At 39.9% G+C, this 27,040-nt stretch overlaps 1 protein-coding gene across 1 annotated transcript in view; it reads right to left on the bottom strand.

Annotated features, from left to right (window-relative positions):
• LOC122814860 (phospholipid-transporting ATPase ID-like) overlaps nt 1-27,040 on the bottom strand; it is a 2,026,011-nt gene that overhangs the window by 507,851 nt on the left and 1,491,120 nt on the right. The window contains exon 14 of the mRNA XM_044087143.1: nt 1,364-1,407. Coding sequence (XP_043943078.1) covers nt 1,364-1,407 — 44 coding nt within the window. The remainder of the gene's footprint in view (nt 1-1,363; nt 1,408-27,040) is intronic.

The following is a 27,040-nucleotide window of genomic DNA, read 5'->3' as shown; positions in this document are numbered from 1 at the left end:
TACTCACTCCCATCTGCATCACTACTGGATGACCTTTTCTTTGCAGATACATCATGCTTATGAAAAACAACCCAGATTGGCATTGCCCCCCCCCCCCCAATAACTGGATTGTATAGTTTCTGACAGAATCCTGAGAAGTTATGCATTTTTTAAAAATCCTCCCAATTTTGAAAACTTTCATTTTTGATCCCATTAAGACAGCCTGACTTTATAGGATCATTAAAATTACCAGGCAAGCGAATCCAGAGACTATTTGTACCTTGCCAGTACCAACTCTGAAGTAAATTCCCCCATGTCTAGAGGAGCAAATCAGGTTTGTGCATTGATGAATTTGGAGATACCCTTCCTGTTATTAAAGCTAAATTTGAAGGATGAAAGGATATCACTTTGCTTGACATCAAGGGGTAATTTAATTAATTGTTCCATCATCCCAGACACATGCCCATACACACACACACACACACACACACACACACACACACACACACACACACACACACACACACACACACACACACACACACACACACACACACACACACACACACACACACACAGTCTTATAGAATACACATACCCTCACAGTATGCAGTTCAGTTTGTAGCATCCTTTTACTATGTGTCCCTGCTGAAGATTCTGTCATACAAAAAAACAAAAACACAGCAGGGCAAGTCCCCCGAATTTCCATGTATGGCATTCCATTCTATACACCTTTTTTACTCAAATGTACTAATTCCACAACCACACAGCTGTGGAGAAAAAAGAAAAGACCACACTCATCACATCACTGTCAGCACGCACGTAGAAGCCATAAGGTCAGTGATTTTTCTGTGGGAAAATACATTTCAATGAGTTGTATGTCTGAGAGTTGAACGCAAGGAGTTGAAATCTTGCCCAGTGAAGCCTCATGCACAAGTAGGACAACAATACATTATATAAACCAAACTTTTCATATTATTTCTTCAATTAGTAAATAATAAACATATTACCCTTTTGTCGCTGTTGTATTAACTGGTAGCTCAACTGCAACATTTTTATTATATTTTTCTGAAGTTTTCCTAGTTGCAACCTGATGTTGCACATTTTTCACATTGCTTTGCTAAGCATTTATGAAATAACTGTATGCATTCTTTTAAATAAACATGCCTGTAGTTGATGCAGACTGGTAAAAATTATCCTGCACTACATTGGAGGGCTGCTGAGTTAGCATCTTAAAATTTGTCAACATGCTTCCCCTTTTAATTATAATTACACATCATTGCCTAAATAGCACACACATGGCTTCATCCTTGATTTCATACTGCACCAAACATAGCAAATAAACTCACATTAGCATCACTGCTAATATGTACATGTAACATACCTCAGTAATTTCAAGTCTTTGTCCAGCAAAATCAAATACATCACCTGGAAAACAAAAAGAAGAAATCATTTTTGTCTGAGAAGCTCAAAACTTTAAGATGTCAGAGTTTACAGTATTAGTGCAGAATTCTGGCTAAATGTTTTAATATTTGCTCAAACTGTATGGCAGCTGACTTGGAAGGCACAGACTGGGCTACTGCTATGCACTGAGAATGAATAGATTTACCTAGATGTTCATATTGTGCAGTTATGTTCCACTGTAAGGCCAGTGCTATTGTATGCACATATGAAATTAATGTCTGCTGGTGAGTAACCTACTTGTAGCAAACCTGTGGGATCTTGTTCTTTTCACCATATTGTATGACTCACTCCCATTGTTATAAAACCTGTGAAAGCAAAATGTGAGCAATCTCCATGTGGGGGTAACCATTTTCTTCTGGGTTAAATATTCTTTGCTAGCTATTCAAAGAGTGGTGAATTTGTTATTCAGTATTTGCATACATTCTAACGCCTTTTTATATGATAGTTTATGTGTGCTTTATTATATATTAAATACATTAAGCCTGGTTCTTCTAAATTTGTTCAGAAATGTCATACAGTGTTTATGCATTTATTATCCAGTGTCCATAAAAAACAGCAGTACTTAGAGATATTCCCTTAAATCTTTTATAAGCAGATAAATTATGGGGGACTTTTTTAAATTCTGTTTTATTTTGCTCTACACTCTGCTGCCATCTGGGTGCTGGTATCCTTTTTCAGTCTCAGAAAGCATGGCATATTGCGGATAAGAGCATGTAACCAATACATGTATCTCTGTATGAAATGCAGGAGTCAGTTCTGGGCACATTGCAGGTGCTGAGAAGAGCATGTTTGGCTAACATCTAAGATTAAACAATAGTAATTTCATGAACGGCATGTACAAAGTCAATGGCACTAGACTTGTGACTGAACTTGGGTTATTAGAGCTGCCAATGGAGCAAACTTTAAGGCTTGGAATAGAATGAACAATTGGATTAAAAAGTTGCAAGTCCATCACAATGAACATTCAAGATACTGCCAAGACCAAGGGTTTTTTTAATTAAAGAGAAGAAGAATATGAATGAAAATTGGGTTTTTTTTTTGAAATATGATGGAACAAAATTAATGAGCAGAAATGATTTTGGCATTTACATTTTACTAAACAAAAGTTATCAAAACAAATGATTCACTGCTGCACAAATGAGCACAGGATTTTGTGTTAATGTATCTAATTAATAGGTTCAAGAGGAATGCAAACCAGGGAGATTAAACCAATTAAATGTGTTTCTAGGAAACTTCATGAATGTCTTTATCTGCTCATCATTTACAGACTCTTGAGAAAAAACTTAGGTTTTGTTACTGTTTTTACAGAGGGTGAGATCAAGTAATAATGCCATACAAAGGTGGGTACCCTTGGGAAAATAACTACCTCAAGAATATTCCTTGTTTCATCTCTGTATACAGGAAACTAGTAGCACCTGGAAGCTCCAACATTCCTCAACAGTGTCCATCCAAGAGGGTAATGGGAATGACCATTAGACTACTTTTATGTAATTTTGATTATTAATAATTCTTCTGTCTGGTGTAAAGCCTATAAAGTATAATAGGTGTTTATTATGCATTTAATAACACACACAAGGCATTTTTTTCTGCACTGTCATTATTTTACCTCTGCAGATGTATGATTATCTGGAGCGGGATAAAAATTTCACTTGAAAACATATAAATCAAATTCAAATGTCCATGCATGTTTATACATAAGAAAGAATGATTGTGTAAAATCTTACCATAACCTTAGACGTCCTTCTCTTCCATGTTGCAGTATGTATAACATGAGGGATATCCCCACCTAGGTGACCCGAACATCCAGCCAGCATACCAAAGACTTAAGCTATTGCAAGGCATGTACGATGTTGCATATAGAACAGCAGACATTGGCCATAAAAGTGACATCCTCAGAAATGAATGCCCCAGTCAGACCTCCAGCCCAAGGATAAGATGCAATAAGGAAATATCCAAAGAAGAGCATGAACCAAGGGGAAAAGACAGTGGGATAGAATACTGCAACATGGAAGAGGAGAACATCTATGGTTAGGGTAAGATTTTACACAACTCGTCTATATCCTTCTATTACCATGTTGCAGTATTCGTAACATGAGGGAGAATACCAAAGCTCATGAGTGAGAAAGGGGGGTAGGAGCACAAGAAGTCTACAAAAAGCCATGCAGAATTGCACTAGCAAATCCAGATCCAGATCTGGAGATAGAATCTAGCTTGTAGTGTTTTGTAAATGTATGGACAGAGGACCAAGTAGCTCCTTCCAGTATAGAAGCAGTGTCCAGGCTTTTAAAAAGGCTCCAGAGGAAGCCACTACTCTAGTGGAGTGGGCCTTAACAGAGGAAGAAAGAGTTTTCCCCTGAGAGATATAGCAAAAGGAAATTGCCCTCTAGATCCAAATGAAATAGTCTGTTTAGAGACAAGCTTTCCCAGCGCCCTGGGGTGAAAGGAGACAAACAATTGCTCACACTTTCTAATGGATTTGGTCTTATCCAAATAGAATCTGAGTTGTCTGTGTACATCCAAAGTATGCAGCACCCTTTCACTGGAGTTTTGAGGAGAAGGGAAAAGGTGGGTAAGTGAATAGATTGATTGAGGGACAAATCATTAACCACTTTAGGCATGAAGGAAGGGTTGGTACGAAGGGACACCCTATCCTTGTGAAAAATCAGAAAAGGTTGCAAAGCCATTAAAGCTTGGAGTTCAGAAACTCACCTAGCAGAAGCAATGGCTACCAGGAAGACAGTTTTTCCAAGTGCAGAATTTTAGGGCAGAAGAGGCAGCAGGCTCAAAGGGAGTCTGGGTCAGTTTTTCCAAAACAAAATTTAGATCCCAGGGAGGAGGAGGAACAGGTTTCCTGGGTGGTTTGATCTGAAGGACAGCATTTAAGAAAAGTTTCATCTCTAGTCCAGAAGTTAAGGGGGAGGCAATGGCAGACATGCAGAAATGGCTGATAAATGGGCTTTAACTGAAGAACAAGCCAGACCAGCCTTGAGCAGTTCACACAAATTAAGAACTAGTGGAATATCCACTGAAAATGAATCTAGTCTCTTATTAAGACACTAGATGAAGAATCCCTTCCATTTGGACAAGTAGGATCTCCTTGTATTAGGTTTCCTGGCCTCCTGCAAGACTAGAAGCATGTCCTCAGAGAAGAGGTTTCTGAAAGGAAACAGAAGCCTATCACCCACAAAGTCAGGTTTGGTGCTGCTATATGTGGGTGAATCAGATATCTCTTATCTTCTGTGAGTAGATCCACCCTGTGAGGTAACTTGTGATGATTGTCCTTGGCTAATTTGCAGAAAAAGAGCAAACCAATGCTGTCTTGGCCAAAAAGGGGTCACCAAAAAGATTTTTGGTTTGTTCTTCTGTGTCTTCAGCAAGACTTTCAGAATTAGGGGGAAGGGGGGAATGTGTAGAGAGACATCCCGTTCCATGAAAATGATGGGGCATTCACCTTCCAAACCAGAAGGTGTGGGACTCTGGCACAGAACTTTGGAAGTTGTCTTTTCATAGGGGAGGCAAAGAGATCTATTTCAGGTGTACCCCACTGGTGAAGAATGTCCAGAAATGCATCCTTGTGGATCATCCATTCGTGGGCTTGTGTCTGTCTGAACATTTTGATCTGAGGGAATATGAACAACTGTCAAAGCTACCTCTGCTTGAAGAGCAATCTCTCAGGCTTGGATTACTAATTTGCAGAGTAGATAAGACTTTGCCCCTCCCAACCCCCACTTGTTCAAATACCAGTGAACCAGTGAACAGTGGTGTTGCCTGTGAGCAGCTTCAAAGGGCCTGGTAGAAGAGATGACCTGAAGGCTTGAAGGGCCAGGATCGGAGCCCTTAGCTCTTCAGTGTTGATGTGCTGCTTCCATATGGAGGGAGACCATAGGCCTTAGACCTTTACGCTCCCCAGAGTTGCTCAACCACCCCAGATCTGAAGCATCTGTGAACATTTTTTTGTATTTGAGAAAGTGGCTGTAGGGGAAGTCCTGGATTCTGAGAAATTTTTTGAATCCACCAAAGCCATTTGTTCTTTAGGCAAGGAAGAAGTGGAAGGACAAGCTCTAGAGGAGGAGCATGGTGTGACCAAAGTGTTTTTAAGTACCACTGGAACTTTCACATGTGGAATATGGCTAGGGTCACCACTGGTATAACTGAAGCCATGAACCCTAGCATCTTGAGGAATTCCCTGGCAGTCAGAGAGATCAGAGGAAGCAACTGTTGGAAGCAAATCTGCACTGACTGCACCTTTTGTAAAGGCAGAAAAGCCATCATAAGGTCTGTCCTAATCCTGCAACCTAAGAAAGCCTGGTCCTGAGAAAGAGAAATGGAAGACTTGCTGTAGTTGAGGGTGAATCACAGACTGTGGAGCAAAGAGATGGTGCTTCAAAGGTTCTCTTACAAATTGTCCGGATGTTCTGCTTGAATGAGCAGGTCGTCCAGGAAGGGTAGATGAGAATTCCCTGGAGTCTGCAAAAGACAATGACAGGAACCAAAAACTTTGTGAATACCCTTGGAGCCATAAAGAGTCCAAACAATCCACAGAACTGAAAATGAGAGGAAGCAATCGAAAAAAAATAAGAATTTCTTGAATAGAAGATGGATGGGAATGTGAAGGTAAGCATCCTTTATGTTTAAGGAAACCAGGTAAGCCTGAGGTAGCAAGAGTGGAAACAGAGTTTGCAGGGTAAGCATTCTGAAGGTGGGGACTTGAAGAAATAGATTGAGTTGGGACATGTCTAAAATTGGTCTCCAAGGACCATCTTTCCTGGGAACTAAGAACATCCTGGAATAGAACCCTTTTCCTCTTTCCAAAGTGGGAGCCTCCTGTATGGTACCTTGTGCTTGCAAGTCTTGAATGGCTTAAGGGAAAAGGTGGATCTGGTCTTTGGGGGTTGTGGAACTCCATGAAGGCAGGAGTGGTTTTCCAAGTCATGTAGTAACCTCCTTGTATAATAGACAGTATGCATTTGTCTGTGGTAATGCTTGTCCATTTTGAAAGGAAATGAGAAAGGTACTGGGAAACAGGGATTTCTGAGAAAGTTGCCAGGTAGTCACAGACTAACTGGCTTGTCTGGAAAGGTGGTCTTCTGTGCAGAGGATGGTTGAGACCTAGGAGGTGTCTGCCTGCGTGTGCCCTTCTTGTGTTGTTGGGAAGGTGCACAGGTCTTCTTCCTTACAAAATTAGGCTTAGAAGGGTAGTTCCTATGAAATTTAGGAACTGGGGAAACAAAGTTTAAGCTCCTGAAGTTCTTTTCATTTGTCATGAAGGGATTTAAAGAGTGCTACAGCATTAGAATCAAATAGGGTGATATTGTCCAGTGGTGCATCCATAGGTTTTGCCTTGAAATCCTCAGGCAAAGGCTGCCATCTCAGCCAGGAATACCTCCTGAGGACTGAACCAGATGCTGCTGATCTTGCAGACACCTCAGCTACATCATAACTGTATTTAATGGAATGCCTAGTAACCTGGGAGGAAACTACCAAGAGAGAAAAAAGCTGGGATGTTGCCGCAGAGTCTGGGAGATCTGTCAGCAATTTAGAGGCCTGTGAAAGCAGGGCCAGAACATACTTAGACATGTGTGTCTGATAATTAATGGCCCAAAAAGCCAGAGTAGAAGAGGTGTAGATCTTTTTTTACAATTGTCTCCATCATTTTACTGTCCTTATTTGAGGGCAGGATGTTGGTGGGGGGCAGTAATTTGGTGGTTTTATCAGCAGACAGAGAGATCACAGCTGGTCTGCAAGAGGACATTTGTAGAGGTAACTACTGTTTTCAGGAACCTTATAGAACCTGTCTGGCCTTTTAGGAACAGGAGGTTGTGAAACAGGGGTTTTGTGATGCTGCAGGAAAGGCATCTTGGAAAGCTGGCAAAACAAGTGGAATGGCAGTAGGAGCAGAAGAATCTATTTGTAAGAGGTCATAGCTCCTCCTTTGTACTTCTGAGACCTGGGAGCTTTCTCACTTGAAAAAGTTGTCATTCTAGAGATGTTTTTTTCCAAAAGTAATATCCTCTTCAGGAGAATCTCTGCCATTGGAATCAACTTCAGGGGAGGCATAACTCAGAGGAGAGTCTATTGAGTAGAGTAAGCCAGGGACTCATCTAAAGATGAGTCATCTTCTTCAGAAGCTTCTTGTTCAGCAGATGTACTCCTAGGTGGAGGGGAATTAGGAGATGCTGGAATCGGTGGTTGTAAAGAGGAAGGCCTAAGTCCCAGGAAGGCATTCAAACTCTCTTGAGAAAAAGCATGCCATTCTGGGAAGGCTCCTGACTAGGAGACACATGTTTTGTTGTGTTTTCTCTTAACAAGAAGGCCTACTCTAGGCTGGGGAGGAAGGGCCAATGTAGGCCTAGGCTTCAGATCTGATGTCAGCAAAACATCAATGGAAGGGGAAGGAGAAGCACTACGAGGAATGTTTGACGGAGCAAGCCATGGTTCTTCCTTACCATCCATAACGGATGTCTGTGATACTTCTGCGGACATGCTGAAGGAACCCTCCCTACTGGCTTCTAAATCAGTGCCCACTGAATGAGAAGGACCAACACCCTACGTACATCCGAGCCTTCACTGGCCTCAAGAGGGATGTCTGTGATCGAAGGTGCAGCATAAGATTCAGGCCTTACCTTTTTCACCGTTTTCTTTGGGGGCTCCGCGATGGACCTGGAGTACCCTCCATAACTAGTGCTAGATGCTTTTGTCTCTGGATTTCAAGATATATATTAAGGGAAGACAGACAACTGTGGAGTGTTTTAGGGATAAACACCTGACAGATGGCATAGGCCTTGTAGTCATAATTGGAACACAGACAGAAAAGACACTGGTTGTCGTTGTCTTTGTGTGGAATCTGTCTTCCACAGTGGCACTTGCCCTTCTTAGACGACATTAACCTCTAACAAGCATGCTGTAACAAAAGTGTAATAAGGTTTTTCCCAAAGGGGCACTTATCTGAATTGTAGACAGGCGGACAGGTGGAGAGAAGTTCTGAAGGTTGGTATGTGCCAATGTCACTTTTATGGACAACATTGGCTGTTCTATGTGCAATGTCGCACATACCATGCAGTAGCTTAAGTCTTTGGTATACTGGCCAGACATTCGGGTTACTTAGGTGGGGATATCCCTCAGGTTATGAATACTGCAGTATGGGAATAGAAGGACACGTGTATGTTAGGCTATGAGTTTATTCTTATATTGTGTTAGTTAGCTTTCCTATCAGTTCATGGTACAATACACATGTTGTCATTTCCCTGTTTTATATGTCATTTAGTTGTGTGTACAGCTTTTGTTCAGATGGAATATTTACCATGGTGCCACAGAATGTATGCCTGATTCTAGTGCTGACTGCATGTTTTTCAACATGCTGACAACATTGGCTTATTTTCCATCTTAAGCTTCACATAATAAAATAAACCAGCAGACAGATGAGTCACATAATGCATACCATAGTCTGTTCTAGATACATTATGGAACACAATATTGTGCTATGCTCATTTTACATTTTTTGAAACTATTAAAAACTCTGACAGTGCAATGGTCATTCCATACTAGTGAATGTACAGTTATAGCTTATCACAAGGGAATGTGGATGCTATATCCTAGTCTATATCCATATTAATTATTTTATGTCAATTTTTTTTTTTTGCAAAAATGTTTAAAATGAGCTTAATATATTCTGTGTTTTCCAGTATTTTAGCTAATGCTAGGAACTGGGTAAGATGATGCTATTCTTTGGTAGTTGCACCATTTTACTTTAAATAGCAGGTTAATAATTGTTGAATAGGCTAGCTACAGGAACATAGCTTGTGGTTAGGCTGTGATTGAATACGGTACTTAATGGTGATGCTAGTTCATGTTTCAATTTGTTTAGAAGACAACCTGAGATGCTGTCTGGTCCCATATGTGTTTTATGCCATAGACAAGGCTTTAATGACTTGCTCTTCAGATATGTAGGGTGGGATGAAGTCTGGGGCAAGATTTGTGATAAGTTTGGAGGGGATAAGGGAGTGAAATTTTCACCAAATCTGTCTGCCAGCAGGTTTGTTATCTCTGCATGATCAGTGTGTGTGATACCGTTAGTCATTACTTTGGCACATGCTTGGGTTCTACCTTTAGGCTGTGTACGTAGCTATAACACGCATTATGTTTATCCTTAGCTATAATTGCTAAGTTTTTCCACAAAGTTACCTTTAGAGGATTTGACATGTTGTCTTATTTGCCTGTTGAGGCTGAGGAGGGTGCTTTTCCATTGTTGGGGCCTGGCCTCAGTTTTTTTAGACAGCATTTTGCGTTTGTTGTAAAATGTGTTGATGCTGGATGTCCACCAGGGTGGCTTGTTTTTACTTGGGGCTCTGGCTTTTATTCTCTCTGGAACAGCTGAGTCTGTGCACTTATACAAGTGACTGTACATGGCATTAGTGTAAGCTTTGGTGTAGTTACCACTTCCAGCTGGAGGTGGAGCTTGGAATTCATTTATACCTTCCCCTAGGAGGGTATAGTTTGCCTTGGTGAAGTTTTTTAGTCTGACTTCGCCTTTTGTGAGTTCTGGTGTTAGCCTCAGTTCAAAGGTGATGGATTTGTGGTCAGATTTCACTGAGAGTCCGACAGTTATGGTGGTGCATCTGTTTGTCATATTAGTGAGGACCAGATCCAGTATGTTTGTTCCTTTTGTTGGGGTTTGAACAATTTGTTCAACGGCATTTGAGTTAACAAAGTCAAGGAACTTTTGCACTACTGAGTTAGGGCTAGAGTCGGTTTCCCAGTTGATGGTGGGATAATTGAAATCCCCCATGACCAGAGTGTTTGGCAGTATTTGGATTGACTCGTGTTTGGTCAAGTAGGCTTCTTGCGCCTCATGATCCATCGAGGGAGATCTATAACTAGCTACGAGTTGAATGGGGGTCTTACCCAGAGTAATCTGAACTTGGAGTAAATCCATGGAGTTGTCCTGCCTAAGTAGTTGGGAGGTGAATTTATCTCTAATATAGATAGAAAAACAGCCCCCTTTGGTTCTCACACATTCATTTTGTGGTCTGAAGGTGTGGAAGGCACTGTAGCCTTGCAATGCTGGTGTACTCTCTGAGGCCTTGAATCAGGTTTCTGTGACTGGACAGACATCTACATCCTCCAGTGATAGGAGTGCTTCCTGGGTGTACAGTTTTTGGTTTAAGCTCCTAGTATTTAGCAAAATAACCTTTATTTTGTTATGATTGGCAATTTTCATGTCAGCAGTTTTGTTTTTGAGACCTTGCCTAAAAAGGCACTGCGAGGGAGGCAAGAGCCTTTGCCAGCAGCCAAAAGCCTAGTGGTGCCAGGTGAAAACTGCCTCTGTCAAAGCAGTGAGGTTTGTCGACCATATCATCCCAGGCTGACAGAAACCGGATTCCATTTGAATGACACCAAAACCTAAGCCAATTATTCAAATCAGTCATTTTTTATTTATACTGTGATATCATTCTAGGTGAGGATAAGATGATGCTCAAGGCCTGGGACACATACTCAGAGAACTCAATCATGTCTCTCTTCATATAGTTCAGTGAGGTACATCTCAGGTTGTTCACTCTAACATGAACTATGACAGAGTGATAATGGTAGTTGTTGCTGAGAGACCTGACTGCATGCATGATCTGATGAATCCTGACGCTGACTGTGACTTTCTCCTTATCTAACCTGGTGAGTAGGACAGCTGTGTGTCTCACTATGGAGTCTCCAATGACAAGAAAATTTGGTTTATGAGTGTTACGCCTTAAGGGATTGGTAGGTGAAACACTGGTGTTGTTATGTGTCTTGGGTGCTGTGGGAACTGTGTTGGTTGCAGCAGTCTTGTGTTTTGGAGGTTTCTGGTGTTTTGATAAGTTTTTTGCAAGAACCTCTGGGTATGTTAATTTATGTGTTGGATGCATACTATATGTATGAGTAGTGGTACTATGTGCATAAGTAGTGGTGGGTGAGTTGACAACCTCTTCAGTGTTACTGTTTTGAGTGCTAGAGAGCAGGGATTCAAGATTCTTGGTGTAGATGCATCTCTAGCACTCTGTACTAGAGTGAGTTGTTAGTAGAGGGTTGTCAGTGTACATGAAGCAGTTGCTATGCTGCCTCAGGAGAGTCAAGTAAACAGGGCTGGTAGGAGAAACAGGGGTAGTTCAACTGTCCATAATGCTAGGTTTGAAGAACTGTTATCACAAAGGGGTGCTTTTAACACTGATCTTGGAGGTGCTCCGTAGATGGGTATTTCTGATGAGGTTTTTTGCCAGTGGTTTAATAGGTCACAACTCACTAGCAATACTTCTTAGAATGGAAATGTGCTAAAGATGAGTACTACACTAATGTACTACACCTGTATCAAAGGGAAAAAGTGTCAAAATTATCAGTCCGGCTATGTGGCACTGTGTGGTGCTGAGTGATACACAAACAAGCAGAAATGCAATGAAACATGGGGCTTAAATACCAGAAGCTAAAAACTTTAAAAAACTCAAAAGAACCAATGAAGTTGTTTACTGCAACCCCCTCCACCAATCACTCTTCACCAGACAGGTTCCAGTCAGTGCACTTCTCTCACAAGGGTGCAGAAGGACCTTTTCCAATCAAAGATGGCTTGGAAAATGTGCTCAAAATACAACAGCCACTGCAAACAGACCCAGATTCAGCAAACCTGTATCTGAACTATGCTACAACTACTAGCTACACTAATTTAGGAGGGAAACACTAAAACATGTTTTAAACAGCAGAAAAACAACAGTGAGATATCAAAAATGTTTTAAACAGCAGAAAAACAACAAGGGGACACCAAAGAATGTTTTAAACAACAAACAAAACAGTTATTTAAAACACTGCTTGGTGGGAAAACAGAACAAACAGAACAGATGATTTGCAAACAGTGAAAAGTGGCAACAATTACATTACAATCAGTTTAAATAGCAAAAAAGCTTTGCAAACAGCGAAAACAGCAAAAAAATACAATTTAACAGGCACAGTAAGGCAGACAAATGCAGTACAACACTGCAGTTTAGTTCACAGTATTAGAATACAGTATTAAATAAGCAGAACACAATTAAAAGTGCAGTAAATAGTGTAATCAAGCGAAAAACAGGCAACTTATGTTTTTTGGGAAGCTCAAAAGCCTCTAGTCATCTGATATCTCAGCTCAGAGTTGTGGCTGGTAGCCCACCTCAGTTCAGCTTGGTTCAAACAAGCAGAAACCTGCTCAAACCCGGGTCTTAAATACCAGAAAATTGTATGAAAATGCATGTAAACACAAAACCTCTTATACAAGCAACTTTCTAAGTTTACATGAGCAGTACTTAAAATCTGTCCCTATTTTTCTTCATGCGTTACCCTGTTATTATTTTTGGCTTTGTCCAAATGTGCTGCACTGATTGATTGACAGGTAGGAGTCTGCAAATGGTATCATCCTGGGTGGAGTTGAGGTGTTGGAGTGGAAGGTCAGAAATGGTGTTGGTCGGTAAGTTTTTATTTACATCATTTATTTAGGATTTTACAGCATCATCTACTTCACAAGAGACATTTATTACAGTGTGTTTTTCTCTTGCTCTGTATAACTTTGCAATAGTTGTTGGATTTATGGTAATGACTATGTAGTTTTTGCTTATATTCCAATTCAGAACTGTGTATGTCAGTGGTTTTTGTGCAGCTTGGATGTTCAAAAGAATAATATTCACATGTCTTGAAAAATCAACAAGTTTGTAAATCTTTTTCATCAGTAGCAGAGGATGGTTTCCAACTATAGATTCTAACCAGTGTTCAGTGAAAATAAGTTGGATGAAAACTGGAACAATAAGAATATGATTTGGAGTCTGGCTACTGAAGTGTAAAAAATCAGTGTGTGCTCTTGGAGTTGCACTATTCATTATAGGAAGACCAGTGGACATTGTTATGAAAATTTCAGCAGAAGCTTTGAACTCGGATGAAGGTATAGACAGTTATACTTAATGCTCTATTCTCAAGAGAGGAAAAAGATTGGATTTATGAGTTATACTCTAATTTTGATCAGATCATTAGAAACACAGTTCCTATGGCAGATTAGATAACTGATTTTGAGCAAAGATGCAGTCATATGCATAAATGCAGAATGGTGTTCCCGGATACAGTACTTTCTTTTTATCTATTACATGTTAGATGCTGCATGCTTAAATGTAAAATGTAGACTGTTGGAACTCATATCATACACTGCACTTCCATTTGCCTTATTGAAGTCAGCCTTAAAGTGTATTTCTGTAGAAAAGGCATCAGGTACTGTAATGAGCATTAACAAAAGTCAGGACACAACAAAGTTCACAGAACAGAAATTAAGTGGAAAGCTGGACAGATCAAAGAACTGTAAGACGACAACCAACAGATAAAAATCCACCAGGTGAGTATGGCAGAAAATCAAAATATGCTGTTAAAACTGCAAACTGTGTATGTGTATCTCTGTGGTGTTTGTGCTAACTGGATGATCAAAGAATAATCTCAACGTGTCTTGAAAACTCAGTTTGTTTAGCCTTGTTAAGTAATCAGTAACAGATTTATTAACAAAAGGGCAATCTATGGGGCAGCTAATCAAAATAAATAGAAGCAGAAATCAAAATTAGAGAATATATAGCAAAAACCACAAGCGGGTGTAGAAATTCCACACAAGCACAATAATGAATATGAAGTAAACAAGTAAAACTAAGGCAAACAGCTATAAAATTTTAAAAACAAGCTCCCAAAGCATAGGAATTGAACCTGATGTTTGTTTAGACGAGATTACTCACCTGCAAGTTAATTATTCAGGAGTTTCATCTTGAAACCTGGGCCCACCTGCCCCCAGTGCGAATACTTTTATAACCTCAAACCACTCCCCCTACTGTCACTAACTTCCTGTCCCTGCACCCCTCTAAGATCATCAAACGGAAGCGACACCACCCAGGAAGCTTATCATACTAACTCTTTTCCCTCCTACTTGTCCCTTACCTAGCTACGCTATATGAAACCTGGTCTTACATAGGCTCCCACCACCCAGGCTACCAAACCAACCCCTCCCCCATTATTAACAACAGAGGCCATGACTCAACTCCCTACTCACCCTCCTTGTTAGAACTCGAACTATGTAATTATCAAACCTACCAATATTAGGCCAAATGATAAACATTACTACAAACTTCTACTCAAAGCCCTCAAATTCCTTACCACTCTGAATCACAGACTATCTGGCCCTTCTCCTCCACTCAATTCCTCCCCACAACTCATTCCTCCTCTCCTTCTCCTTCTAACTCTCTACCCTTTAACCTCTTCTCAATAGTGTAAACAATAAGATTCACAACCTACATGCCCTTTTAGCTACTTTCCCCAGACCTACTATGTCACCACAAACACCTGCAAAAAAACCACCGAAAGAGACACACAGATAATCCCACCAGGGTATGATATAACTAAGAGCAGACCGAATACTTAAAGGTGGCGGGGTGTATACTTACTCTACAAAATACATTACAAATCTCCCTTGCCTCCACAACCTCCTCTAACAAACAATGCGAAATTCTACTTGTAAAACTTCAACCAAACAAACATAAAAGCATAAATATAGCATGTATTTACATCCCCCAGGCAATAATAACAAAACCTTAGAGAGACTTTCTCCACTGGTTAACTCAAACTCACCCCAGGAATCCATAGTGTTAGGTCCTACCAGACTAGGTAAACCCCAAAACAAAGACAGCATCCTGGACTGGATCTATGTTATCAAATTCAAGAAAATCACCCCCTTCTACAAAACCAAAAAAAATCAGGAACAATAATAAATTCCGCGCCTCCACTTTTCAAACTGAACAACACCACCTTCCTCAAGATTCTAGATTCCCACACTCCCCAATACGGTCCATTAGACTAAAAACCAAAAACTCACACTACATCTCTCTCAAGGAAATCCAAAATCCTATCTAGAAACAAGATGTGGGTCACATGGCGTGCCTCTAAGAGACCACAACTCACACCAAACCTTCTTCCAACTTGGAAATGAAACTAAAAGAATAATCCACAAAATTCTGGGCAGGCTTAAACAGCTCCCTGCACCCAGGCCCAGCAACCACACCCAAACAACTTGCAAACAACAAACACCTGTAAACATTGCTAGCACATTTCATGGTTTTCTTCACAGAACTACAAATCCTAGCCACACAATTCAAACAAACAACCAGCCCAACCAGCCCACTCCACTACCCATACCTACAGAATATACAACTACAATCGGATCATCTACCACTAAGCTGGCAGCTGACCGTCTCCCTGGAGTTTCTGCAAGCAGCTGAGGCCGGGCTATCATCCTCCACGAATAAATAAACCGTGCCTCTTGTCAGAAGAATCCATCCCCATATATGGAAAATGTCCCACATTATTCCTTCCTGCATCCTCACTGGGCTAGCTCAGCAGAGCCAACCAACTACCTATAGCTATACTCTTCACCAATTCAAAATTATTACAAAAAAGTCCACAAACAACTGATGGAACACCACACAAAAAAAAAAAAAATTCTATGGCTCCATGGCTTCAGGCCATCCAACATACCCAGTACCTTCCTTTACTAACTTCTAATACCATCAATAACTTCAGAAACAATAAACTATCATCATCTGTTTCTTTATAGACCTCTCAGGCCTCTTGATATGGTGAACCACATTCAACTCCTCCGGACAAATTATCCACATGCCTACCTGTTACACTTGGGTTTCCCCAAGGATCTATTCTTGCCCTCTTCTCTTCCATCTTTGTTAATGACCTGCCCACAATCACCCCCCATGCCACATGCATTCAATATGCAGATGATTAGACTATCATCAGCACTGCCTCCAACCTCTCAACCCCAACAAAACAAAACTGCTTACTTTCTCACCCACTAACAAGACTCTTCCCCACCTTCTATTACATCCTCCAATGGAATCACTATATCACCAGAAGCTCACACAAAGCTATTAGGTGTTACCATTGAATAACTTTAAATTTGACACCCATTTCAATCTAACCATCAAAACCGGCCAATAAAAAAACTTACTCTATAAATAAAGTAACTTTCTCACCTCCTCACGCTTAAAATTACAATTGCCAGCACACACCTACTATCAACTCTTTTCTATGAACAAACTTGCAATCACATAGCTAGATTTGCCACAAATTCCACCTTTAGAATGCACCACTGCACTAACTTGAAGCAACTAGGGTGGTTAGAGTTTTCCAGCCAACTCCATTTCAACCAACTCAAAACGGCTCACCAGATACTGTATCACCCAGAGAAAACACCAGCTCTGAAAACATCATTCACCCCTATATTAACCTGCAATCTTTACGCCCTCCAATAAGATCTTAGCTCAAACTACCAAAGCCAATAATTCTGCTGGGGGATTATTCTCAAACTTTGTAGGTAAAATGTGGAACTCCCTACCACCATGCTCACCTCAGAACCTTCACTCCTACAATTCAAAAAAAGCTTAAACCCCATCTCAATACTCTCTGGCAATGTCCCTGTTCCAAACCTGATTAACCACTATCATTTACCCTTCTCTTACCTCACTATCCTTAACCACTTTTTAACAAGGCGCCTCGCCTTTGTAACTGACATGTTTTTTTTTATATGCTGCTGTTATTTTTTTCCCAAGATGTGATGTATCTTTATATTGTATTTAGAACTCAACTATCTTCCTTTTTTGCATTAACAATGTTCATATGTCTGTTATGTACCTGGAGCTTTTCTCCCGGGCTCGCCTGAAAATGGACATGTATCCAGTCGGACTCTCCCGGTTAACAAATGTAAAATAAATAAATAAATAAATAAATAAAGTGGAGATTCAGCACAGCAGGACACAACAAAGCACAGTTCAAGGTTTATTTGATATAAAAGTTAGCGCTTTCATGGTAGTAAACTGTTTCATCAGACAAAAAATACTCACATACAGCATTATTTACACCAACAATATCCAATAGGAATCAGAGATGCAGTAGTGAATAATTAAACATTTAAAGAAGCAATATACTAATGCTTCAAAGATCCTGCTCTCAGGAAAGCTTTCAGTGATACAGTGTCATTAATTCCAGGACTACTATCTGCTTTAAAAAACAATATCCATTTCTGCTCCCATTCCTCTGTTTTGTTTCTTAAATCACCCCATCTTATACCAACTTCGACTAACTCTAAAATAAAAAAATGCATGTTCCAAGTTAGTTCGCTGGACATGTTTTGCCAATTCACTGCTGGCTTTGTTGTTCTTAATATTCCTATAGTGTTCTAAGACACGTTCCTTAAGTGATCGATTGGTTTTACCTATATAATAGGCTGCACACCTGTTGCAGTAGCAATAATGAACTAAATTTCTGGATGTGCAGTCAGCATAGAAAGAAAAATCAAAACTATACCCCAATACAGGATGTATCCTTTGATAATCCTTTGATAATAACATTGCCACAGTAGTCAGGAAATCCTTCTATGTGGCACACCTCATCACAAAAGGGTTCTCATCCAGGAAAAAAGAGGTCATTGTTCCCCTCTACTCGGCACTCATTAGACCCATTATAGAGTACAACGCCCCTTTTGGAATGTACCTCACAAGATATCTGCAGCAGCTGGAAAAGCCACAGAAGTACCTCACAAAGAGCATTACTGGCCTCAAATAGATGCCCTACACTGACCGTCTCAAAAAACTCCAGCTTTACTCTGTAGCATATCGTCTACTCCGAGGAGATGTCTGCCTAACATATAAAGCTATGTTAAACCCAGAGCTGTTGGACATGCTACACCTTAAGAAATCCAAATCCCTCTGAGCTACATGCTCTAGGGACCTAAGTCTTGTCACCACAATAAACAGGACATGCTGGAGGGATAGATTCCTGTCCCAGAGACTTCCTACACTCTGGAACAAGCTACCCATCTATGTCAAGCAACGTTTCTCATTAGCACTCTTCAAGAAAAATCTTGATGAGTGGATGGGAAATAGTAAATATAGCCCAGAGATCACTTCTGTGGCTCTGCTTGACAGGGGCACAGGAAATTAACTTTCTTGGGTGGTGTAAGCCAGGGAACCTTGTTAACTAGGCTTACTTTGGCCCTTGGGCCAATAGCCTAGTACCTACCTATGAACCTATGAACCCATTAAGTGTGACCCACTATGTATGTGTTTACATGCACTCCAGTGCCTACAAGGGTAAGTGCCTTGCCTTTGGGAGACAACCATTTCTTTAGTCTTATTAGGCTTATAACAAAGCTATCTCCTTAACGACAAATTATTCTTGAAAGAGAATATAGGTCCCTCAGCCACAAGTTCACGTAGTTCTTCATTAGCATATAAAATATTCCAATTTTTCTTAATAATTCTACAAAATAAACTTACATCACTTGAATAGGTTAAGGGAAATCTAATGGTTTTAACAGGTGCTACATTACTGTGTCCACCCTACAGATCAACTCACTCAGAGAAAAATAGTCTCCCTTTACCCCTTCTCTCTTCCATTACAGTTTTTATGCATGCATCAGTTTCTTGCTGACTATAACCTCTACATAAAAAATCACATTTTAGTCTATCAAAGGCATCCTTAAGTTGTTGAGCATCACTGTGCAGTCTCATTATCCTAAGGAACTGACCCTTAATAACGTTTTTTAAAATATGTCTGTGGTGCATACTGTTTCTGTGTAGCAGTGAGTTCCTTTTAACCTCCTTCCTATATAAGGAAATTTTCACATTCCCCATTGCAGATTTCTGAACATCGACATCTAAAAGTTCAATTTGTTCCTTAGAATACTTAAAAGAAAATTTCAAAAACGAAGTAGTAGAATGCAGGTATTGAATAAAAGAGAGCAATGTTTCTTCTGAGCCTCGCCACAAAAGGAAAATGTCATCCACAAAACGCTTGTACCATAAAATATGTGGACAAAAATCATTATTTGCTAGCACTAAGTCACTTTCCCATTTGGCCAAAGCTAGGTTGGCATAGCTACTGACACAGGCCATGCCCATAGCTACACCAACCTTTTCTTGTCATCATATATGAAATTATTGTTCTCTAATATGATTTCAAGTAGACTACATATCAAATTCACTTTTTCGGCTTTAAGGAAATTACCACTATTCAAAAAGTCACTAATATTTTCTATGCCCCAGTCATTGGGAATGACTGTGAATAGTGTGCTTATATCTAAGGTCACAAAATATAGATTGTCTCTCAAGTCTAGATGTAACATCACATTATAAAGCTGTTCTAAAAAAATTCTTAGTGTCTATTAGAACAGTAACTATCTTATCAAGTATGGGGTGTAGCATTTTCTCTACAAAAATGGAAAGGGATTCAGTTACCCACCCTCTCCCAGAAACAACTGGGCGCATGGGTGGGTTAACTAAACTCGTATGAGTTTTGTGTAAGCCATAAATCATAGAGGTGGTAGGATGCTCTGTATTAAAATATTTACCCTTGTAGGCAGTGCATGTAAACACATACATAGTGAGTCACACTTCATACATTCTGTACTAGGGTATCGTATTGATTTTTCTTTTGATGCTGACTGCACTTCCAGAAATTTAATTTACTATTTCTATTGCAACAGATGTGCAACCTATTATATAGGTAAAACCAATCAATCACTTAAGGAACGTGTCTTAGAACACTACAGGAATATTAAGAACAACAAAGCCAGCAATGAATTGGCAAAACATGTCCAGCAAACTAACTCAGAGCATACATTTAAGTTTTTTTTATTTTAGAGTTAGTCAAAGTTGGTATAAGAGGGGGTGATTTAAGAAACAAAACTGAGGAATGTGAGCAGAAATGGATATTGTTTATTAAAGTAGATAGTAGTCCTAGAATTAATGACACTGTATCACTGAAAGCTTTCCTGAGAGCAGGATCTTTGAAGTATTAGTGTACTGCTTCTTTAAATGTTTAGTTATTCACTAATGCATCTCTGATTCCTATTGGATATTGCTGGTGTAAATAATGCTGTATGTGTGCCATTTTTTGTCTGATGAAGTGGTTTACTACCATGAAAGTGCTAACTTTTATATCAAATAAACCTTGAACTGTTCTGTGTTGTGTCCTGCTGTGCTGAATCTCCGCTTTGCTTTTTTACTTCATATAGACATCAAAATTACTTGAGCATTTCAGAGGGAATACTTTGAGCATTTTTGATGGTCTTAAAAGAAAATTTTTTGTAGAAGAGTTGTGTTGGTACTTAATTCAAGAGCTACCAGAGTTTACTAATGGTGAAAATGTGTATTATGGTGCTTTACACCACAGTACTTCAACAAAAAGTAAACTTACAAATATAATTGAAAATCCAAACAATATAAAAAAGTTAAATTGCTATATAAGGCTAACAGCATTTCAAAATATAATAAAAGCAACTAATACTGTATGAACAGTATACTATCAAGCCCATGTCATACCTCCTTTCAAAGAATGAAAGCCAGACTCCTATGCCAAATAAAAATACACCTTCAAACATCAAACAATCAAGTAAATGTTGCCTCCAAACAATGGACAACCCCCAGTTGTCAATAATGACACCTAGTGTCCATCCAGGTTGACACAGATTGTACACTGCCTACAGACCCAGTTGAATGCTAACAAAATCCAAGCATAAACAATGCAGTGAAACTGCAAAAATGAAAATATTTCCTGGGATTCACAAAGGCTCAGTGTAATGGAAGCTTACACTGATAAGGTTCACATTGCAGTAAGCATTTTTAATTCAGAGACTGGTTTATGGAAGAGATTTACATTTATGGAAAAGAGTTTTCACTGTCGAAACCACATGCTAATGCAACAGTTCAGGGAGAGGCTAATGCTAAGTGTATGTGTCACCTCCCTCCACAAAAATATCCATAAATCCCAATTTACGTGGCTCAAAAATTAAAAATTGCTCATCGTAGTAGAATTTAACTGTAGATGGACACTTTCTTTTTGATAGTATTCACTCATCCACTCCAATGAGAGTACTCACAGTGCAGGTGGAGGGGGTGGTGAGGTATTGGTGTGTCAATTGGTGTGGTCATACGTGTGCATGTCTTTGGGGCCATGAATGAGGCCAAATGAATCAGAATATGTGTGTGGCTATGTGAGAGCCTGGGTGGTCACACAAGTGGAGCTAGGTAGGGAATGCCAACTGTGAATGTGTGTGTGTGTTTTGTAGTGTGCACATAGGTGTTCAGGTGAGTATCTTTGTGAGTGTGAGCAAGTGGAGGGGCTTTTCTGTGCATTCCTGAATGTGAGTGTGTGTATATGTGTGTGTGTGTGTGTGTGTGTGTGTGTGTGCGTGCATGTGCGTATATGCATGTATGTGCCCACGTGCATGTGTGCATGTGTGTATGGAGTGCCTTTGGTAACACAGCACATAGGCTGCTAGGGAGAACCCTTGTGTGGTTTGGTCTAATACTGTATTGTTCAATTCAGAGACATGGTAATTGGCATTTCTGAATGTAGCTTTACCATGTCTCTGAAGTGGAATTCATTTAATTTGCTCTAATTGACTAACCCACTTTGGGCAATAAACATGGGCAGGGGAGAGTTCTCTGAATCTTGCACATGGGTACTCTAGTTTCTCCAAATTGCTGAAATCCCCTGTAGTCCACAGCATAACAAAAGTCAAATAAGGACAGCAAGGCTGTATACTGCAGATCAGAAATCCCAGGTTGGCTTACTCAGCAGGCTGCTTATATGCAGGTGAAGTCTAAACTCTAGCAATCAAGGTTACAAAAACAGTACTTGATAGGCATTGAACACTGAACAGTGAGCAAGAACAAACCAATGTACTACGGACCTCACTGGTACTGCAAAATCTGTAGCATTTGAGAGATGTAGAATGCACCAAATCACTTAAAATGAAATGATGTACACTACTGAAAGGTCAAAAGTATAAAAGGTCAGTAAAAATAAAATAGTGTTATCAGTATGTAGTGCTGAAGATTCTATCATTCTATTGCACATGCTTGTTTGAACAGAAACCAACCCAAAAACACTTTAATCATCTCAGGTAAAATATTATCAGAAAGCAAGCAAAGGAGGAACAAAAAATGTCAATGTTTTTCAAATCTTAAAAGACAGAAAATGTTTGTCATAAGCAATGAATTTCCACCATCTTTGATAATCCACTTGTTCTGCTTCTAAAGTTGCGAACTAAACTATGTAATTCTGAGCCGTAAGGGATCATATACCTACCCAGAATATGTTGGGGTTATTACACATAATTTATTTTTTCCCAACATCATTAGCTTTAGCTACTTTGTTCTTAATCCTACAACTGTACCTGACTGAGAGGTAAAGGTCAGCGATTGTGGTTATTGGGATTTCATGTGTCTTTTCAGGGATACAGTACTTGATCATTTTTTTCTTTCTTCCTTGCTCTAGATTTGCAGATGTTACTGCATACTGTTTTAGTATTAATTGGAAATATCTCTCTTCTACTTGTGACAAAATATCTGTCGCTGTGCTGATGGTATGTTCAAATATTTATTTGTATTACTGCCTTCCAGATGATAAAACTAGCTCTGAAAGCAATTACATGTCTTTTAGTACTGCATAATTCTCGTTGGTGATTAATGGGACGGGGTGAGCTTTGGACAACCAGATACTGACTATGGGGCAGCAGTGTGTGACTCCATTAGACAAAATTAAGTTTATTTTTGAGTATTCATTCAAGCGGTGAGTCATTATTTGATTTTAGATCTGATCTGGTCTAGGTGTCAGTTTGAGAAGCCTGGAATTCAGATGCTAGATCTATTACCCTGTGAATTATGTCTAAGATATAGCAGGATGAAGTTATTCTATATGATCAAGGATGAAGTTAAGAAAGAACATTTTTCTAGAGGTTTGTATTGAAACAGAAGAGCAAATACATGCTGCTGCTATAAATAATGTTATATTTTCTTCCAATTAAAACTTCATACAGAAACATGGAAGTTGTTACATTGTGCTGACTGGGTTGTAGGTTGTAGGTAGGCTGTTCATCACAGCTATGTATGGCCTTGCATACCTGCTAGAGCTGTAATAAATAAAGTAAGAATTAAAATATGGGGTTTAACTATCTAAAGGTTTCACCCTAGCTTCTGACAGAAGTAAGCCTTCTAGGGGGTCTGGAATATTCTTGATGCTACCCATGTTTATATATATATATATATATATATATATATATATATATATACACACAAGCCAAATGCCTTTGACTAATTGAGAGGACTGTTTATGGTTACTGTAAAGGTTCTGCCAGTGTTGATTCATTTAAAAAAGTGGTCCAAAGTTTTGTAAGCTATGACCTGACAGATGAATTTTACATTTTGGGAGGATGTATTAGATTGCATTGGTGTATTTAAACTTTAGCTTTGGGATGAGGTTAAGGAAATGTGCTTGCATTTTATTAAATCGAAGAGAGTATAACTTAGACAGATGAATATTTTGAAATGTTTCGAGGGAAATGATAAAAATGATGGTTGCCTATGTCATAGATTCATGCTGCAGAGAGGCTTCATTTGATGTGAAAGAAGTGGTTAGGTGATTCACACTAAGCTAATCGAAGGAAGTCGGAGGAAGGGCTCTGTCTGAACTAACTAATCTGTTCATAGGTTCATAGGTTCATAGGTTCATACTAGGCTATCTGCCCTAGGGCATTTATAAGCCTAGCCAGAGTGTGCTTGGCTTTCGCCACCCATTTTAAATTAATTTTGCTATGCCTTTTTTTGAGGTTAGTATACTGTGCCTCTGTCTAACAGTGACACAGAAGTGATAGCCGGGGTAAACATTAATTATGCTGTTAGCCTTATATAGCAATTTAACGTTTTTATATTTATAGCAATTTTGTTTTACTCACTGTGTGTGAGGTATTAAGTAGAATTTTCTACAATTGTTAAGTATCTGGTTGGGTTTGTTTGTTCTGAATTCCTGCTAGGAGTGTATCATATAACTTGTTTGCATTTAAAAGCATTCTCTAGAGTCTCCTTGATCCTTTATCTGTTTAAACATTTCTGCAGTTTTTTCTACCTAAGTAGTGTTGGTAGTGTAGCATTGTTCATATTCAGGCTTGTGTTTTGGGCCTAGTTGTTTGTTAGTAGAGGCTGTGTGCTTGAGCACATGTCCCAGGCCATCATAGCTTAGCCAGGGCCAGTATAGAATTTCAGTGAGAGTGAATTGTTTGTGGTCATTGGCTGACTGGCGTTGCCTGGACTACGCCTTGGAGTAAGCACCTCATTGGTTCTTTCAAGCTTTTTTAAAGTTGTTTCAGGTTTCAACTTTGTTACTTAAGAAGTTAACTTGTGACTGTTTCTGCCATTTCATACTGAGCTAATCGGAGGAAGTCGGAGGAAGGGCTTTGAGCTAACTAATCTGTGATATATAACATTAAGTATCCTGTTTTTTGCTTATTTCTGAGTTATTTATAGCACTTTTATTTTACTCACTGTGTGTGGCATTGAGTAGAATTTTCTACAATTGTTAAGCATCTGGTTGGGTTTGTTTGTTCTGATTTTTGTTTCCCACCCTCCCTCCCTCTTGGTATCCTGTTTTTATACTTGGTGGCTTTGCAGTTGCCCACCCCTACTGTAAATTTGATCTGGGACTCTCCTCCCAGTCTAGTGTCATTACCTCATTCTACCTATTCCAGGGAGAACATTTGAGAAGGCCACCCCAGTCAGCTTCTGCTCCTCCTTTCTTCTTTACACTTTACAAAAAATAAATAAAGAAAAAATAAAAAAATATTTTCTAAGCTTGTTTCCTGCCTTTCCTATAAGTTGCCTAGTCCAGATACAGAATTGCTGTGTCCAGGACTGTTTGTAAGCTTCTTAGCCCCCAAGCCTTTCTGTGTTGGAGGGAAGCCTTCTAGCTTAATTTTATTTCTTAGAACTAGCCAATTTTCTAGTTTGAGTACTCATATCTGTTTCTTTGAGCTCAGCACTTGTTCAGAACTCATTGTAAGCACTAAATAAGCTACAAATTACTACAGCACTTAACTTTCCTCACTTGTCTAGAGAAAACAGTTTTTAGTGCTTAATAAATAAGCACCTATCCAGGCATGTCTAAGGGTCAGCTCCCTGTGTTTTCTCCTGTCTACCTGATGAATCTGGGCATCTTGTGGCAATGCAGCAATTGCCTCATGTACACAGACAACCCTCTCCTCCTACCACCCAACACTACAACCTGTGAAAGATGCAGTTATATAACCAAACTGGAAGCAAAGCTCTCTTCACCCAAGACTGGACTAGACAGTCAAGAGGAGAAGGTAAACACTTGTACCACACCACACTCATCACATAGTCCCTCAAAAACTACACCACCAAAACACACACATAGAAACACAAAACACACACCTACATTCATGGAGGCTCTCAAAAAAATCTACCCAAGCAACAGGGATCTCCAAAGCAGAAACACAAGCAACCTCCACCCCCCAACACAACCTAAAATGACACATAGCCCACAAACTCAGTGTGCCACTCAACCACAGCCCATGAGGCATAACAACGTACCCAACACTCTAGTCACAGGTGACTCTCTAGTCAGGCAAACTGATGTTTCACTCACCAGGCTAAACAAGGAGAAAGTTACCGTCGGCTGCCTGTCAGGTGCCAGGATCTGCCACATAACCCATGCACTCAGGTCACTCCACAGCAAGTACAAATATGACTCTGTCATTGTCCATGTTGGTGTGAATGACCTGAGACATACCTCCCTGGACTACATGAAAAGAAACATGGAGGAGCTTTCTGATCTTGTAGCCCAGGCATGTGTGACTCTAGTCCTGAGTAGCATCCTGCCATCACCCAGAATGATAGCATAGTACAAGGACAAAATGATTGACTTCAACAATTGGCTAAGCGTCTTGTGCCATTCTAAGGGGATCCAGTATCTGTCTGCCTGGGATGACATGATCAACAAACAACAATGCTTTGCCAGAGATGGCCTGCACCTGTCGCCCTTGGTATTCTGGATACTGGCTAAGGCTCTTGCCACCCATATAGTGCTTTTTTTAGGCAAGATTCAAATGACAAATTCACCACTGTAACAGGTACAAGCAAGTAAAATCTGAGGGTAATGCTACTTAATGCTAGAAGTCTAAACCTCAAAATGCACTCACTCGAGGCACTCCTTAAAATGGAGAACATCGACATCTGTGCACTGACAGAGATTTGGTTCAAGGCTCCAGAGTGCACCCCTGCATTACCAGGCTATAATTCATACCACACCTTTCAGCCACCTAACCTGGACTGAAGCACTAAAGGTGGAGGCGTGTCCATATTCATTAAGGATATCCACACCTCCAGACTAGTTGCTCAGCATAATGCATCTGAGATTATCCAAGTGCAACTAACTCTGGGCAAGACCGCAATGCAAATTGTAGCTTGCTACAGATCCCCCACTATGCCCCAGGATTCCCACTCCTCACACCCTAATAATGGGCAATTTCAACTACCCCACCATTAACTGGGAAAACTACTCATGTACCAACTCTTGTGCTCAACGTTTTCTGGAATTCATAATATCCTAGACCTGGTCATTACCAACATGGGCAACTGATGTTCCACACCAGAGGTCAATTCCTCATTGGTCAGATCCGACCACAAGTAAAAAACCCTAGACATCCACATCTTACCCCCACCCCCAA

This window comes from Protopterus annectens, chromosome 1.part1, assembly GCF_019279795.1.
Source record: "Protopterus annectens isolate FY-2018-M chromosome 1.part1, PAN1.0, whole genome shotgun sequence".
Lineage (NCBI taxonomy): Eukaryota > Metazoa > Chordata > Ceratodontiformes > Protopteridae > Protopterus > Protopterus annectens.
This window is presented reverse-complemented; position numbering and strand designations above follow the sequence as displayed.